Source organism: Pocillopora verrucosa, chromosome 9 (genome assembly GCF_036669915.1).
Source record: "Pocillopora verrucosa isolate sample1 chromosome 9, ASM3666991v2, whole genome shotgun sequence".
Classification (NCBI taxonomy): Eukaryota; Metazoa; Cnidaria; class Anthozoa; order Scleractinia; family Pocilloporidae; genus Pocillopora; species Pocillopora verrucosa.
The window spans coordinates 7,305,584-7,322,910 of NC_089320.1; the positions used below are offsets into that span (position 1 = coordinate 7,305,584).

Consider the following 17,327-nt stretch of genomic DNA (forward strand, 5'->3'; position numbering starts at 1 on the left):
TGGCAAATGGCCAACGTAATTCCTGCTGTTATTCAACATTTTCAGTCCCCTCAAGTAAGTTTTAATTTATGCAATCAACTATTTCTCTTTGAAAAAATCCCAAGCTTATTTTTTAAGAAATTTCTCTATTGAAATTAACAAACTAGAGCTGTTGTTATTTTAAACGGGAAAAGAGGTTTTAAGAGAATTCTCGCCCTGAAAGTGCGTCTTGTAATTTTCTCATCACTCCCGGTCTTACTCTGTAAACAGATTGCATTTGTTTGTAGAATAAAAGGAAAAGTGACAAAGTCCTGTCACGTAACTGTCACATCATGCAAAAGATTACGAAAGCATTTCGAATTGGGGAAAAAAACTATTCTTTGCGCATACAGATCGGTCTAAACCGTGACCAAATGATTTAGAAAGATTACAGCCCGAGAGCATGCAATGGAAACTGAACGACGGACTGTGCTAAACGGGTAAATGAACTGACTTTGTGACAAACGACGGAATCATTTTTAAACGTAACCTAGCTGTTCACAAAAAGAAACATTGCTTCAAAACAAATCCCGCTAAAGCAAATTGTGTTTTCAAAGAAAAACTCATCTCGCGCGACGAAGAATCTGGTTTGTTTATCAACGGAGAAAGAATACAACTTTTACCACTTTTTGCTGAGGCCACGAGCAATCGTATTAGTGAAAAATGGAATGAGTTAACTGACGAAAGAGTGATTGTGTTAAAATTTTACCGGGAAGAAGGAGAAAGTGGAACATTAAATGAAGAGAGGGAGGCCAATTGGTGGACGAAAAGTGCGGTGAGGAGATTAAAGAGCTCCGTCACAACCCCCGACAGGCCGACAAATCAAGTGCCGTCTGAAGACAGTGCCCGAATGAAGGGAAAAGAAACCGAACAGAAGATACCGAACCAGTCAGTATTCCGCAACACACTCAACGTCTCTAATATTGATACTAGTCTCACTTAGCAGGCTAGAGTTGTTCTTGCTTACTATCTTGCTAGATATTCGAAGCGCATAATAATATGCTTAATTTTGGTCATTAATGTTTTGAAATGAACTAATTAAGCTTGAGAGCCACCTCATTTGTCGGTGAACAGAAGGTTGATTACTTCCTACCCGCCTGTATCTGCCTTGCAAACTATTCAGTTTATATTGGCCAATTACAAGAGCTTCGAAAGGAGCGTCTTGAGTTCAAAGCAAGGGAGGGGTAATACATAATTTGTGCATTTTTCAATTTTCTTTTATCGCAATTGAATTTTTTCTAGGTATAATAAAGAATGAGAGGAATTTAGAACTAAATGGGCTGTTGGAATCTGGCCAAGATTAATTTTATTCCATTCAAACAACAACATCATTATCTTAATGTGTTATTCGAGGTTTTCTGAAGAAACATTTGAAAATATATTGACCGTCGATATTAAAAAACCAGCCGTGTTAGCTAAAATAAGAGCAATTTTAAATTTTTCATAGAATTTCACACACATAACGTGACTAAGAAATATCTTTATCATTTCGAGTCAGTTAATTAAGAATTTTTACCTGCTTTACGCGGAAAATTAAGATTAATTTTCCGTGTAAAGCAGGTAAACCAGTACTGGGCGAATAACGATGCCGAGGCGTTGTAGCGCAAAGGACAATATTGGGATCAATATCAGTATCTGGGCAACTGCCCACCTACTCCTCCCCTAACTCAACAACAGTCAATTGACAACAAGTTAAGTTTAATTTTGGTTTAGGGGAGGGGTAGGTGGGCAGTTGCCCAGATACTAATATTGATCCCAATATTGACCTTATAATCTACTTTCCCGCCCACACTCTCTTTCTTTTTTTAGTTCCTGCCTCGCCTTTACCAAATTGTCATAAGCACTTGGTTATAACGAACAACATTAACTGTTGTGTTAAGTTCGTGTTTCCTTCGCTCAGTGTCGTGCAACGTTTTCAGATGCTATGAATGTCACTGTTAATCATCCAGCGTTTAATGTCTCGCATGAAGAATGTTCTCTCTCAGTTGCTCATGGTATCACCCTGATATCAATCAATTCTATCTTGTGTGTTTTGGGAACATTTGGTAACATACTGGTTTGCGTGGCAGTTTCCATAAATCTTCGTCTTCGCCGACCGTCAAACTTCCTTCTTTTCAGCTTAGCCATCGCCGATTTGATCGTCACCATGGTTTGTGAGCCTCTTGTTGTAGCCATCCTCGCTAAGATCACGTTCGTCAAGGACTGTGCAGCCAACTTGGAACTATTGTACAAGATAACATCCAGAGTGTCCTGCTCTGCTTCAGTGGTGCACCTGGCAGCGATCAGTGTGGATCGTCTGTTAGCCGTGATGTATCCTCTCGGTCATGAGATCATGATGCAGAAGTACGGGCTGAAGATTATGATCATCGCTTGTTGGACCTTCTCCTTGGCGGTTCCTGTCATTAGCGCCGTTGTTCCAGATTCCTTCCCAAAAGCTTTTCTTGGAGCAGGGACCTTCGCCGCGAGTTACATCATCATTATAGTGTCCTATTCGCTGATCATGATATTTTTGATCAGATTAAAGAAGAAAAGACGCCAGAATAAAGGTCAGACACCGTCCGTACACGTCACTTCTCGAGTTGAGGCGCGTGTGGCCTGCACGCTGGCGATAGTAATCGCTGTTTTCACTGCTTGCTGGTTTCCACTGGTTATCACCTTGTTCGTGGCAGGTAAGCCGCTTATCCAGCCTCAGGGAGTGGCTCACATGTGGATCAGGACTCTTGCTCTGTCAAATTCTGCCATGAACTTTGCAATCTACACTTTCAGAATCCGAGACTTCTACGAGGCGTATGGCTCGATCTGTCGGAGAATCTGCAGTTTTTTTCTCTGCAGGACTCAAGCATCGCTAAATTTGCCTCAGTGATTGTTTTTATTAGTGAGCTGTTGGTCAAATTCAGTCAACATAATATCAAATTGAGATGCACGGTGCTATTTCGCTAAAGCATACTATAACAGCTTGAAATATTTGCCAAGGACTCTCTGAGTTTTCAGGAAATGACGTCGCAATCAAAAAGGCGGAAAGTGGGCACCTCAACACCTAGTGCTTAATTGTGGAGATAACCAAAATTGGCTATTTCCTCAATTCAATATATGAACTGAAGGATCTCAAAGGCTTACAAGGGTTACTCGAGAAATAGGTGAATGAATTGATTAATCACTTGATTCACTGGTGCTAAACAAATTGTAAGACCTAGATCCTATCATCTGTTGTCATTATGGGGTAAGATGAAGCCATGGCTTTGATTAAACTATTCTGAATTAAGCTATTCTAGGTCAAATTGATTCTGTCGCTTTCATTGAGATAGTTGATTGGCATTGATCTATGTGCTAGACCAAGATAAATGCTGAGTAATAAGAGAAAATGATTAACTTGTGAGGGTAAAGGAACACAACAGATGATAAAGAAAATATTTAAAAGTACAGATGAACATATGTATCGCTTGCATCTACTTTTACTTTTATAACATTTCCTTTTAAAGCGCTATATCAAAATATGAAAAACATGAGAGATGGAGGAGGCTGATTATATAACTAGTAATTTATCAGGAGAGGCTCTCCGCTGTCATGGTCGAGAAGTAAAAGAGAGGCTCTCCGCTGACAGGGTCAAGATGTGAAGAAGAGGCTCTCCGTTGGTTGACGGAGATATCAGACCTGGGATGACGTCAGTGAATTGTATTACGGACAGTAAGAATTAAACTTTTCTTTCATATTTGTATCCTCAACATTCACTCCTACGCTGTACAAAAGCTAAATTTGTGAATTAATTCACCAATTTTATCATAATTTCCTTTCACTTGACGATGAAAGGTGCTCAAAGAGAATTTTTTGTTAACGCAAGGATTCGCGGTTTTCTTGCGTCCGCGTTGTCGTAACTCTCGCGATTCAGCGAACTGCTAGAAAGCACTGAACGGCTGAATTATAATATCTTAGTTACATGTGTATAGTTTGCATTCAGTGTTCTGTTTTCTTCATGAACCCCGTTTACTCTACTTTCAGTTCGAATAAATCGCAAAGATCAGATATAGCACTAAGTCGACCTCAAAGGAAACCTTATTTGAAGCATAAATAAACAGAATTTACAATTCTCATGTTCAAGCACATGCACTATTTTTCGATGTTCATTTCTGTAGTTGATCTGAATACCGCACACATTCTCCAATCTTTCCGTCAAAAAGCACTCATTTCGATAAACTTGCGTCGGCTCGACAAATTGAGGACTTAAAAAAAACACGAAATACACCAAGTGAAGGACCTAAAGAGTTAGTAGTTCGCTATGATAATACATGCGACACTAGCAAAGTCACCAAATGTCCCGAGGCGCTGTGTTATTGTCATTTAGTAGTTCTCTGTTTTTGTTCCTTGGGTATCGGCAACCTGTACGAACACCCAAGCGATGGTATATCGACAGGTTTAAGTAATTTCTTTCCTCCCTTCGGCAAACTGTCCAAATCCACGCTGAATTTTTCCGCGGCTTTGAAATTAAAACCAGTCTGGAATTTTGGAGTGTCATGTCTATCAATATTATCCTTTCGTTTTATCCAGTTGTGACTCTGTCTCCAACATTTTGAGCTCTCTATCTGCGGTAGTCGGCCTTGTTTGAGGCCGTGAAAGCGGTTGTGATATTGAGCTATTTCGTAGCGTTGGTTTATCCCAAGGTTATTGCTCAATTGGCGAATTCGTTTAAGTTCGTCGTCCAACAAAATAACAATATCTGTATTGCTGTGATCTGACAGCGAACCTTGTAGGAAAGGAGAATGTAAGCCGCGTTCGGACGAAACCACACTACTTTTGTCGTTTGGCAATGGTGGTAGTCTGTTCTTGAACGACAGAAGAGGTTTGCTAAATTTCTTAGGATTATGGCCTTTGTTGTCGAAGCCGTTGTAACCATTTTTGATGACAATATCCGCCATTGTGTTTTGCTTCTTTAGAAATCTCTATAATACAAAAGGAACAATTGTATTTGCTCCATTTGAATTCACGCGACCGCAAGATCTTAGCAACCTCAAACTTTCGTTGAACTTGAAGTTTACTATTCAAAGTGTATCAAACCTGAGAAGGCAACCTCAAAATAAACTCCGTACTAATCCGATAACATTCTTTTAAGGACAAATGGTTGCCTAGCTGCCGCGTTAACAGATGGTCGAAATAATTATTAACTGCTAGCTTCGTTTGCATAAGACAAAATCACTTTGTAAACATAATTAACCCGTGAGATTTCACTGGCCGACACGACGTGCTTTTAAAACGGAGGAGAAACCACATTGCTTGTCCATTTACTTCCCTCTTTCATTGGAAATCTGAAAACAAATAGAATGATTATTACTTGTGTCGCCGTACGACAACTTCATGCCCGTACGGTAACGCAACTCTGACCTCTCTCTAATGGAAAACAAAAGAGAGTACGGTTAAGTTATCTTGTATTTCTAAACAACCAAACACCAAATCTAATTAAAAGAATAGTCAAATAACGAGTGGTTATTTTTAAGTATGAATGTACTTGTCCAACTCTTCTGAAAAGGAAGCCGTCAAATCGAGTTGGGGGTGGAGGAGGGTCTATACTTGAGTTGGGGGGAGGGGGGAGGGGGGAGGGTCTGTTGGAGTGTATTCAGCGGTTCTAAGGTTGATGTATTCTATTGAGACAAAATTCCTACACTTATTTCCGACACGTTTGATCCGATTTCGAAAGAATTTAGAAACGACTTTTCTTTGATTTCAATAAGACGTTTCACATCCCTAAAGCATTTTCTAATGACCACGCACCCTTTCGGCCGCTGTCCGCCATAGCATCTCCTTTTATCAAAGTGCCCCTTCCATCAACCCTCTCTTTGGCTTCAGTTATAACTGATTCCTAACACTAGCATGGCCGATCCTTTCGGGCCGGGGATCTCGACTGGGAAGACCCCCAGGGATAAATCTCTTTCCTCCCACCCTAGCTTCGGTCAACTTAAATACACTGGAATAGTCCTTGAAGATATTTGCTGCTTCGAATTTCATGTCGGAAGTTTCTCACATTGAATCACAAAATCAGCTGATACTGTGAGGAGATCGGTTTAATCTAAATGCACGCTACAACAAACTCAGCTGGATCAACACAGGGTAACCTCTATCAATTCTGCAATAAAACTATCGTTGAAAGTTGCAAAGCAATCAGAGAGGACACGTTTCATTGAAAAAAAAAACGCAACGTAGGTACGAACACCACAAAATATGATTATGGACGGAAGTTTAAAGTGTATTATTACAAATTGTGCATTCTTCTGGTGTTATCCTAAGTACACGTATAATTTTCTCTTATAGATAGATCGAAACTCTCTCTTACGACGAATATGAAATCTTTTGTACCATAAGTGTTGACAAACTGAGAGGTTGAAGTCGAAAAGCTTGACTGTGTACAGGGTCACGAATGATACCTTCATCATAAAACCCCTATCAATAAAATATCTACAATCTGAAAAGAAGGATTGTAGATGAAGTCACAGAATGATCAAGAAATATTACTGTACATAGCGTGAACAGAAGCGATCTCAGGCGCATAAACCAAAAAATCACAATTCTATTTTCTAAAACACGGTTATATCCTGCCTAACTATTTAATCCGAATAAATTCAGTTGGAATGTTATTTAATTGAAAATGCGTCGGCAATCACGCAGTTTACAGATATTTGATTTCGACTCGTGCGAATTTAAATTATACACATTATTAAAATTACCTCTGGCTTCCTATACAAGACGAAATTATCACGATTTGCATTGATTTAAGCATTTCTTAAACAATTCATTCTTTTCTTTTTCTCTCAAACGGTTGCACGCAACGGTCCATTTAACACATTGTAGTAAGATGCACACACCTTTGATATTAATTGACAGATTTCCTATCTCTTCTATACCGCCTAAGCGGGGAGTGAATTTCGGGAGATAATTCTAACGCCGCACCTTCGTAATCGTTTCTAGAGTTGCTCATAATAACACCCGAAGATGGGGCACGAGTAGAGGATGGCAGTCCATGAGATTTGCTTCGTTCCCTAGAGTTCGTATGTGAGGCCGACCTCGTTCCTCTCTTCGATGATCGGGGATACTTCGCCTCTTCCGATAATTGATCGATTTGTTGACGGGGAAACGTATCTACGGTTGATCCCTCTGTGTCAGTGGATGGTAGAGGTGGTTCGTTTCGTCGGATAGCTTCGGTGTAACGGTCGATTTTACGAAGAGATTTTCCCAGCATACTGCGAAGGTTGTTCGCGTCCTCTTCGACTGCTTGGAGTGATTTGCCTAAAGACTGCCGAACCTCTCGTATTTCATCGCTTTTTATGGCAGCCTTGTTACTTTGCACCATTTTCTGCTCTCGTTCATTGTGGAGTTCAGTTTGGAGGAAAGTAACCTAGAACATAAATTAAAAAGCCTAATTGATTTCACTGTTTTATAGCGAAAAACACTGCTGAGATCTAGAGACAAATAAGGGAACAGAGATGGAGTCTCCTAATCCAGTTCGTACGATGTATATCAACTCCCACAGTGAATGGTCATGTGACGTCAGGATATCAAACAAATTAATTAAAAGACTCTACATACGGTCAGGTTGAAACTTTCCAAATAATTACCTGCTTCTCCAAAGCCTCCAGCTTTGCCTTGTACGATCTTTCTCGCTTCTCGGAAGTCTTCTGTGTTTTTTCCAGCGTCAAATGTGATCTTTTCGCCTCTTTCTCCAATTCTTGTTGCTGTTTCTCTGTTATTTCTAGTAAGCTATAGACAGAAAAGAAAAACGGACGGAAGAAGTGTTTAAAGAATGACTACCAATTGTAATTAATTGTCATTGGAACAGATGACTGACCGTATGACTGGCGGACTGACTGACTGACAAATGCATTGAGTCACTGTATGACTGGCCGCCTGACTGATGAACCGACAATTGTAATAAGTCACTGTGTAACTGGGTTGCTAGCAGACTGAAAATTGTGCTGAATTGCTGTTTGACGGCTGTCGATAACTGACTACTGAAATGCATCAGGCTGACTACTTTACTGAGAGACTCTCCACCTCTTAGTTTACTCACTGAAGGACAGACTAACTTGTTAAAGAAGACCTATTACCTTTCCGTGTGTTTGACTTGGACCAGTTGAAGCTCCTTTTCTAATGACTCTACTCTTTCTTTTAACTCTAGGTTTTCCTTTGCCGCCTCACTCAGCGTTCTGTTGAGAGCTTCTTTCTCTTGATTCGACTCGAAGAAGGATTCTTCAAACTCCAATCTTTCTCTCTGGAGCTTATCAAGCGTCTTTTTAAGAGCATGGACGTCTTTGCCAATGCGCAAGTTGCTTTTTTCCAGATCTTTCTTCTCAGCCTCGAAGGAAGAATTTGTTTTATGTAGAGAAGAGTTCTCGCTTTTGAGAGCATGAGTTTCACTCTCCAGGTCTTGCAGTTTAACGAGAAGTTCATCTTCATGCTGTTGACGCTGCATCAGGAGACCTTTTACGTGTTTTACTTGATTTTCGAAGTCATTTATCCGCAGTTCAGCCTCCTCTCTGGTTTTCTCCAAGAAACTGACTTTTTCAGCCAACATACGGTTTTCATTCTTGCAATCTTTCACCGTTTCGCGAAGTGCTACCACTCTCTCGTGTTGCAAACGCTTGTCGCCTTCTGAGCTTTCAAGAGACCGCTGAAGTTGAGCAATGTGGTCTTGTAAGTTTTGTGAGCTGCAATTGCTTTCACTCAGAGAAACCGACAAAGCCTGTACCTTTTCTTTTAGCCGCGTCTCCTCTTCTTCCCCTTTGGAAACAGCACTGTTTAGTTTCTGAATTGCAAGGTTTAAACTGGACACATTGCTTTCCAATTCTTGATTTGCTTTTAAAGCAGCACTCAACCTTTCACGTAGTTCTCTATTTTCAGCCTCCGCATCTTGTTGAACACGCTTCTGCCTTTGCAATTCGCCATCCAAGGCTTTCAGCTTTAACTCGTTCTTCGTTAGTTCTCCGGATGAAGATTCCATTTGGGCCCTCAATGTGTGCTTTTCGCTTTTCAGTCTTTTCTCTGTTTCCTGAAGCTCTCTAATCTTCTCTTGTTGCTGCTTCCTCTCGCTTTCCGACAGGCCCAATGTACCTTCCAACATTTGCAATTTTTCATTCATGCCATTTCGTTCTCGCTCAACCTTTTGAATTGCCTCCTCCTGAAAACAGAAAAGCAGCAGTCTCTAGACTTTTTGTCTTAACTAACCGCAGTTTCATTGTTCTTCAAGGAGGTGCTAAATTGTCAACGAAGGTAAAATTTAAGTCTCTAAAAGGTAGTTTACCACCTCAGTTTCCAAGGCGTTCAGACCTAGAGCATGCTACTATAGAAAGTTATCCCCCTGCAGGTCCCTCCCCCCACCCACACTCACACGCACACTGGTGAATTATTGGTGCCCATTTACACGCCCAGGGGGAGAGAAGCACCGTGGTGATAAAGCGTCTCCCCCAAGAAAACAGTACAATAAACCAGCCCTGAGGTACTAAACGTGAACCGTGCGGCCAACTAATCCTTTACCAATTTGTAGAAACGTTCTTTTTCCTAATACGTAATGTGTACATGTGTTAATGACTTATTCAAACTTTTCTTACACCTGACACCGAAAAAAGTATTCACCTCACCTGCAACGTAAGTGCAGTCTCTGAGCTGTTCAATCTTTCTTCCAGTAGTCTTTTCTGTTCTCTTAATTCGTTCATTTCCTGATGAACAGCTCGCAGTTTTCCGTCCAGAGCCGCTCTTTCTTCCTCCAACTTAGCCACAGAATTCTGCAAACTGTCCACTTTCACTGAACTCTCCTCTTTCTTTCTCTCGGCGTCTTTCAGGTTGTGTAGCAGCTCACTTAAGGACGATTTCACAGCGTCCGGATCAATGTCATCCGATGAGTCATCTATCAAAGGGAACAAAACAGTGTCAGTGTTATGGAGCAGAATCTTAGATTTGTGCTTTCAGTGTCACGAATGAGGCATTTATTGAGCTGAGTTAGGTAGCTCAGATGCTTAGGCTTCAGCTGAATTCTTCGATGTCTTAGTAATGTTCTGTCTCAACAATAAAACTGACGGGTTCAACAGCTCTTGTCATCAGTCACTTCATTGCAATGTATGTGTGTGTGAAACCCCCACAGCTTCTTCAACCCAGGCGAGGCGATATGACATATATATGCCTAAAGGTCCCCGATCCTCTTTGAAATATCTTAACCTAAACAAGAAGAAAACCACCTGTTTGAGCTTCAAACTAGACATACCTGAGCCCGATCTTGGTCGCCCTCGGTATGATCTTTGGTTCTTCTTCGGACTACCCTCGGTTGGCGAGGTAGGTCGGGACTGGGATCGTAAGCCAAGTGATCTTCGAAGAATTGAGTAAAGACTTGAAAGCTTAAATTCTAATTCATTTTTAGAAGCTTCAACTCGAGATAGTTGAGATTCCAGAGCGCTAATTCTTCCATCATTTCCAGACAGCTGAGCTTTGTAATTTTCCCGGTCAAATGTCGTTTGTTCGAGAAGATTCTCCATTTCTCTCATTTTACTTCTGGCTTTCTGCTCAAACTGTTTGAACTCCTCTATCTGAGCTTGGTAATCTTTCTCTCGACTCGCAAAGGTGTCCTCTGCTTCTTTGATCCTTTAATACCAGGCAAAATTTATCAGTTAAGCAAGGGACTCTGAGATACTTCGAAGTTTGAGAGCGTGACGGCTACATCGTAAAAGCTGAGTTACACTCTATAAAGTGGTACAGGTTTCAGTTCCGGTCAAAATTTATTGTGAGGTATAAATATGATAGAAGGGAACTTAAATGGGATTAGGTACAGTGATGGTTTGTAGTCTGAGAAGGATTTGCAACTAGATTGAAGTGACAGAGGAAGCCTTGAAAGTCTTTAAGTATAGTATGGTTTGATTTATAGGTTGACAGAACTTTTGGCTGTGCATGCAAAAGCTAAAAACCTAAAGTAAGTATGTGCAAGTTTCTTTCCTTACCTTCTTTGTAGTTTCGCCCCATTCTGTTTTGCCTCCTCCTTCTCGCTCTCCACTTGCAGTATACTTTGTTTTAAGTTATACGCCTCATGTCGTAACTCTTCGCGTAAAGATTCCTCATGTGCCAGCCTCTCTTGAAGATCTGAAGCTTCTCTCTTCCCCATCAGACACTCGCTGCTGAGAATCTTTACTTGACGCAATGCCTCTTGCAGTTCTCGCCTAGTCTCGGCGCGCTCCGCCTCGAACTCGTTCACTCGGCTACGAAGATCGTTCGCCTCCCCAGTGAGGCTCGTACGACTATCGTCGCACACTCTAAATTTGTTCTCGAGTTCGTCCAGAGCACGTTTAGTCTCAGCCCGCTCGCTTTCAGTCTGTTTTACTTTCTCTCGCAGCTCTTCACAGGTCTTTTGAAATGCATTCTTTTCAATTTCTTCGTCTTTGATTTGTCTTCTGAGCGCCATGTTTTCCTTTCTTTGAGACTCTTTAGCTTCCTCGCACTCCCGCATTTTCCTGTGCGCATCCATGAGGTCCCTCCGCACGCTGTCACGAGTCTCTTCTGCCATGTTGAGCTGCATCTTTAGCGCTTTGATTTCTCGTTCTGCATTGTCTCGGTTTTTTATTGCTTCCATCAATTGCTCCTTCGCACTATTTCCGTTCTGGTAATGCGTTGGGGAACTGAAATTACAGTTGAAGTTACCATTAAGTCAGTCCAACTGACAGGTCTTTAAGATCTACCTTCTATGCGAATAATAATGAAAGCGGAAACTATTCTGCTCATAAACATCGTGCTGTGCGGCAAAATCATAACGTAAAAAGAAAATCCACAACTGTCTTAATAGTTGCATACGTCACGTAACATGCACAAACTGTACACACCTCATGATGTCCTCGCTGAGCCCTATTGAATATTCCTAAAACAAGAGAGAAGAAGTGAGTGTCGGTTTACGCAATATTTCCCCTTTAAAGGGCATAGAAACCTCAATATCAATTAATGAGGAGTACATTTTGTAATCTTCCAACAGCAAATAATAGCAAATCTTTTATTGCTCAGATAAAGAGGTATCACTGTGAAATAAGAACAATGTTAGTTATAATTAACAGGGAATTTTTAAAAACATAGTTTGAACATTATTGGAGGAACCGTGAGGTTTCTGAGCTCGCCCTTAGGTTCCACTAATTTCAAGCCATTTTTTTCACTAAAAAAAACAGTAGGAGATTAGCTCGATATCACTATTGTAGTTATGTCTGCCTGCGAGGTAACGTTCTCCACGCGAGATGCCACGCGCGAGAACTTAAGCACTTTATGTGAGCGAATATCAACGGATATCTGAAAGTAAGCAGCATGTTTTTTCTCCATGACATAGCTACCAAACAACAAAAATTTTTACAAAAATCTACAGTCAAGCGTGAGAGACGTCAAAACGACATTTACTCAAGTTAATTGCTTTGTCACACAACTTTCGGAAATGTCAGTGAACAAGATTTCTCCTGATATTGTCCCTTATGTGAAAAGTATCAAGAAAAGGCAATAGCTAAGTTTTAAGCATAAAAGAAGTTCTTTTTGAGTTTTCCGTGATAACGCCCGCTTGCATAGACTAGATTGTAGAACAAGCTTTAGCTAAGCTTCTGGGATCTTAACTGCTCATTACTCATTTCTGCACAGTAGTAGTCAGATAACCGACAAGTTCGAAAAGAAGACCTTTGAGAATCTTCGTTGAGGCTAAAGGAATTGCCTTTCTCCACCGCCATCATTAACCACTGATCGATTTAAAGTGTTGCCAGGCAAAGTGAAAACAGATCTCAAAAACGTTGGACACCAGAGCGGTTCGCTCAAAAGTTTCAAATCTAGACATGCATTAACAAAAAATAATAAAAGTGCTGAACAGGCGTCTAAAAACATGTCAAGTGTTTTCTCAGAGCTCACCTCTTCAAATTTTCACTCACCTTTAGAAATATGCAAGTCTTGTTTTCTTTAAAAAGGGTTGAAAAAAATTATTACCTAAAGAACACTGAAATTTCAAGGTTCAATAACTCGTTTCATCAGGACAAGAAACCGTTATGCATATCTTCGCGCGATATGTAAATCATTGAACGCCAAGCTTTTATGTGTTGTTTTCCTTTGTTTTCGATGTCACAAGGGGTTACGCTTGAAAGAAAGTTATGAAATTTGAATTTTTTTGACGAAAGAAAAATAAAGATAGCGGCAAACTTGAAAGCTGTGGTACGGAAGATCGAACTAGGACGTACGCACTCGACAGGTTAAACTGAAATGAACTTAATCCCTTGCAATAAGTTAACTTTACTTTGTTGTCAAAATATAGATTGTGGTGTTCATGCTGATCATGACTTGTTAGGAATCTCGATTTAGATTGAAAAGTAAACACTGATAACCTAAAATAAACTATGTACTGATTTTTGAGCAAATAGATAAAAAGGAAAGTCGATCGTATGCGAGGTAGCACTTCATTGTCAATGATATTAAGAGAGGTGTTCAAATAATATCATGAAAAGTCTACTATTCAAGTAGTTGTTATAGCGATACTCTATTCGTAGACCAAGCTATTATAGTTACTAAAAATACGTTCATTTTCTTTGGCGTGTGAAACGTGATAAAGAGCTGGGTTGCAGGTCAATTCCGCTGAATTAGAAACGCACAAGCCTTTGTTCACTATCAGACGGCTGAACAAAGTTAACAATTGATCAAAATATATTTTTTCGATGAACGATGACCTAAAGTCACATTCCTTTGCGACGTGGGTCGAAGCACCGTGTGCTCCTTTCAAATCTTTATCTATAGCCTCTTTGGCGTAACGTTTTATTTTAGTTTGATGTGCATATTGCGCTTAAAACTGTCCAGCTTTGAGATGATATGTCCGTTATTAATGTAATCATACCTTACTTATTCCGTTCTCTTTGGGAATCTTGACGACCCCTTTATCTGGGCTAAAATCATCCTGATCAAACCCAGCAGAGTGGTAACCATTAAGGACCCGAGCTTCGGGTAAAATCTCGCGAGAGTAGCTATCATCGGACATCTTGCCTGCGTGAAAGACGAGGTCAGTTTGACACGTCAATAAAAAGAAAAGCAAACAGCTGTGACGTTGTAAAATATTTCTAAATGTCAGTCAGCTTTTCAGTCATGCGCTCTATCTTGCGTAAGCCTTTTTTAAAAGGTGACTTTGAGTCAAATTTCAATCGTAAAATGTGTTAAATCATCTCACGGAGAGGCAAAATTCGTTTTTCCCCCTGACTTAGTGTACTCGCGCGCTATTCCGTTAAAATTCAAATAAGTTCATAGTTTATGCTCCAGTGACAAATTCAAATAAACTCAGTTCACAGACTACTGCCCACTGGACATCACACTTACTGAGGTTTCTTTAAACATCCAATCAGAGAGCTAAACTTCAAGGGCCATTGAATGTTAACGAAACAGCAATTATAACAACTGCCAGAAATTAACCTGGTTGCGTTTATTTGAACACAGAGCTAAAAACTAAATGTAAATTACTATGTAAATGGTTGGCACCAGATGTCTGCTCAGAAACTTCCCTTTACCGGTAAAAATATTATACACTGACAAAAATTGACTCTTCTTTTATTTTTTAACTTTCAGGCCGAACTTTTCGGCCGGATAAGTTTTAGGGTATTTCATTATGTCAAGGTTTTAAGTCGATTCCCTTCGGTCAGCTTAAATCTATTTGCTGTGAGGCGAATTGAGGCGTTTGCAAAAGACTTGTATTCCCTGAGAAGGACCAAAAGGTATCAATGTGGTTAAGGAAATAAGTAAAAACTTAACAAGTCCTCGTGGGAATAATTATTTATTGACACCGATAAACTAAAACATCATATCGAAATAACTGCTTAAACTTTATATCGCCATTCAGATGATGACAACTGACAAAGTTCTTTCTTTAAATGTCACTGTAACAATTCTAAAATCAACGAGAAAGACGTTGCAAAGACATTTTCTTATTTGTTATCATCATTCGTGACGGTATTCATATTTTGAAATGTAATGAACTTTTATACTTACCGGTTGGACCGAAACCGCAAGAGCGTTAAAGGTCGTGCTATAATTATCGTATTTAGGGATTTAGCGACCCAAAGATGAATCAAAACAGGCTTATCGTTCAGCGATATCCGGTAGAAAACATAAAAATATCGAGTGGTGACGCGAAAAAGAGTTCCTTCACGCAAGGGGTTTCAGCAAGCGAAAAAGTACAAGGTGCCACACCAATATTTGTTCACTAGAATACAACATAACAAGCCACGCGAGGAAGTTCAATAGTAGTTTATTTGGTTATGCAAATTAGCACGATCCTAGGACAACGATAGCTTTCTTTGTCTATGATTTACACGCCAGAAAATAGGCCAGAAGATTATTCAAATATGCTCAAGTCGTTAACGCCCAAAGTCAGAATGATGCAAAAAGTAGTACAATCTCTTAACACACCGTTGTTTGAGTGAAAGTACAGTTTTCACTCATCTTCTTTAGGAGTCTGAAACCCCAGCAGTGTTTAAACACCTGCTTTAGTAAATAAAAACACCATGAAAGTATTGCTGTTGACATTCTTGTCATCACAGTTAGAAATATAATAACTACTCTTAAATTATAGGGCGCTAACGTTCAACAGTTTCCACTTTCACTGTCTGCTCTTGATACATTTTCAAACTTTTCTGCCAATTGTGTACAGTTGTTGCTGTTTTGAGGGTGATAATCATGTCGATAAAGTTTACACCTGTGTTCGTGAATAGTAATCGGCTAACCTAACCACGCAAGAGCCGTTTATCAGTGGCTTAAGCAAAATGTATCCAAAAACTCCTTTCTTAGTTAATTCAGTACTTGTGAAGCTTATTTGCATGGGGTAAGAAAGATTTTGCTGATTTGAAGAGACCGTGGACTTACACTTCACCTGTAAGCCGGTAGCGGTTAGATTTCCATATTTAATGAATAATCGTCGTTGCTAAGAAAAGATTTTAGAGAGGCCAAGATGGAAATTAATCTGTTGCCATTTTGCAGCCACTTTATATATAATTATAACCTCTCTACGTTCTCCACAAGACAGCGCTATGATCTCCCAAGATTACACAAACCCTAACGTGAAGCTCTCGGGATCCCGGGGAGGGGAAAGTTCTCTTCTAGCTATAAATAAATTAATGACCTTTAGGGAGTCATTTCAGTATGTTCAGCCATAGCATTGAAGTAGAAATTACGAAGAGGCAAGTGAGGTAACTTAACAGAAAACCGTCAACAATGAAATTGCGAGTAAATTCTGATATTCAGTTGAATGACAAATAAATTATGAATAGCTCTTCAAGAAGGCTAACCATGCAAAAACGAAAACAAAGAGACTGAAGGAAAGAGGGAAAGAAAGAAAAACTATAGAAAGGAAGGAGGAAAGAAAGAGAGAGAAAGACTAAAAGACTGAATGAACGAGTGAAGGTAAGTCGAAAGGTATGAAAAAGCAAACGGGATTACATGCCTAAAGAAACATTTTACGATCAATTCCGAAATCAGGGCGAGGACAATTTTTTTCTTAAAGTTTTTCTTTGTCCTGTAACAACTTTAAAACAAGGAAAGTTACGCGTTTATCCGTACATATGGCTCAACTTGAAAACATCTTTGACGCCCGAATACCGCCATAAGTTCTGAAAGGTCTCTCGATGCATATCCATGTTTTGAGGAGAACATTCATTTATTCCAGAGAAACTCAAGGAAATTAAAAATCAATCCATGGCCACTGAGTCTGTCTTTTTTCCAAGAATTATTTCTTACTCCTTCTATGACTTCTATCTATCTCTGTTCTCCAATAATACCGACAGGAAAAAGCGAATGAGATTGAATACAAGCCGGAAAGACCACATTTTTATTACCGGCTTCGGCAAATGTTTTACATATTTTGGTGAGAATTGAAGAGTGAGGTTATCGTGTCATCTCGGCAGCTTTTGTTTGTTATTTTTGCGTTTAAAGCCAGTTGACCTGCAGCAAACAAATCGAGAGATAAACTTGACATTGAGGTTTCTGCTTAACTGCATTTGCCCAGCAGTAGTGCAGTTTATACAAGAACGCTCTAATAACTCTACCAAATACAGAGCTGGTACGTTCGCCAACAGCTCTTTTTCAGAACTTATTCACAGATGACGAGGGATAACTTTTTAAATGCCTTTCCTTCGTGTAAGAAAAATTGATAGAACGATGGCGCCACGATGGCTCACCAGCATTTCCACCTTTAATGTGGCATGCACTTCTCGTTGGCAGCCGGCGTTGATCACGACCTACTACAAAGTGACCCCTATTATATCGTGACGCAAATTCTATATCTAACATCCACGCCGCACAAAATTTCA

The 17,327-nt window shown here is 39.9% G+C and overlaps 2 protein-coding genes across 4 annotated transcripts; one reads left to right on the forward strand and one right to left on the reverse strand.

The window, feature by feature from the left end:
* Positions 1-1,839: 1,839 nt before the first annotated feature.
* LOC131774003 (adenosine receptor A2a-like) lies at positions 1,840-4,177 on the forward strand. The gene has a single exon (XM_059090003.2). The coding sequence runs from the start codon at positions 1,943-1,945 to the stop codon at positions 2,879-2,881; it is 939 nt and encodes a 312-aa protein (XP_058945986.1). The 5' UTR covers positions 1,840-1,942; the 3' UTR covers positions 2,882-4,177.
* Positions 4,178-6,622: 2,445 nt separating this feature from the next.
* On the reverse strand, positions 6,623-15,157 carry LOC131773993 (rootletin). 3 transcript variants are annotated; one of them, XM_059089987.2, is made up of 9 exons: positions 15,013-15,157; positions 13,874-14,019; positions 11,856-11,890; positions 10,983-11,654; positions 10,256-10,629; positions 9,636-9,901; positions 8,106-9,175; positions 7,617-7,758; positions 6,623-7,396 (listed from the first exon to the last, which is right to left on the reverse strand). In XM_059089987.2, the coding sequence occupies exons 2-9, from the start codon at positions 14,012-14,014 to the stop codon at positions 6,875-6,877; spliced, it is 3,222 nt and encodes a 1,073-aa protein (XP_058945970.2). In that variant the 5' UTR covers positions 14,015-14,019; positions 15,013-15,157; the 3' UTR covers positions 6,623-6,874. The 3 variants fall into 3 exon arrangements, with proteins under 3 accessions (XP_058945970.2, XP_066028797.1, XP_058945971.2); XM_066172700.1 differs by lacking the exon at positions 13,874-14,019 and having other exon boundaries at positions 15,013-15,109; XM_059089988.2 differs by lacking the exon at positions 15,013-15,157 and having other exon boundaries at positions 13,879-13,967.
* Positions 15,158-17,327: the final 2,170 nt, after the last annotated feature.

Coding starts and splice junctions, on each gene's coding strand:
- LOC131774003 (XM_059090003.2), top strand. CDS start 1,943: ATGAATGTCACTGTTAATCATCCAGCGTTTAATGTCTCGCATGAAGAA.
- LOC131773993 (XM_059089987.2), bottom strand. CDS start 14,014: ATGTCCGATGATAGCTACTCTCGCGAGATTTTACCCGAAGCTCGGGTC. Junction 10,630..10,982: donor GGGGCGAAACTACAAAGAAG/GTAAGGAAAGAA, acceptor CTGGTATTAAAG/GATCAAAGAAGCAGAGGACA. Junction 7,397..7,616: donor TGGAGGCTTTGGAGAAGCAG/GTAATTATTTGG, acceptor TTTATGTTCTAG/GTTACTTTCCTCCAAACTGA.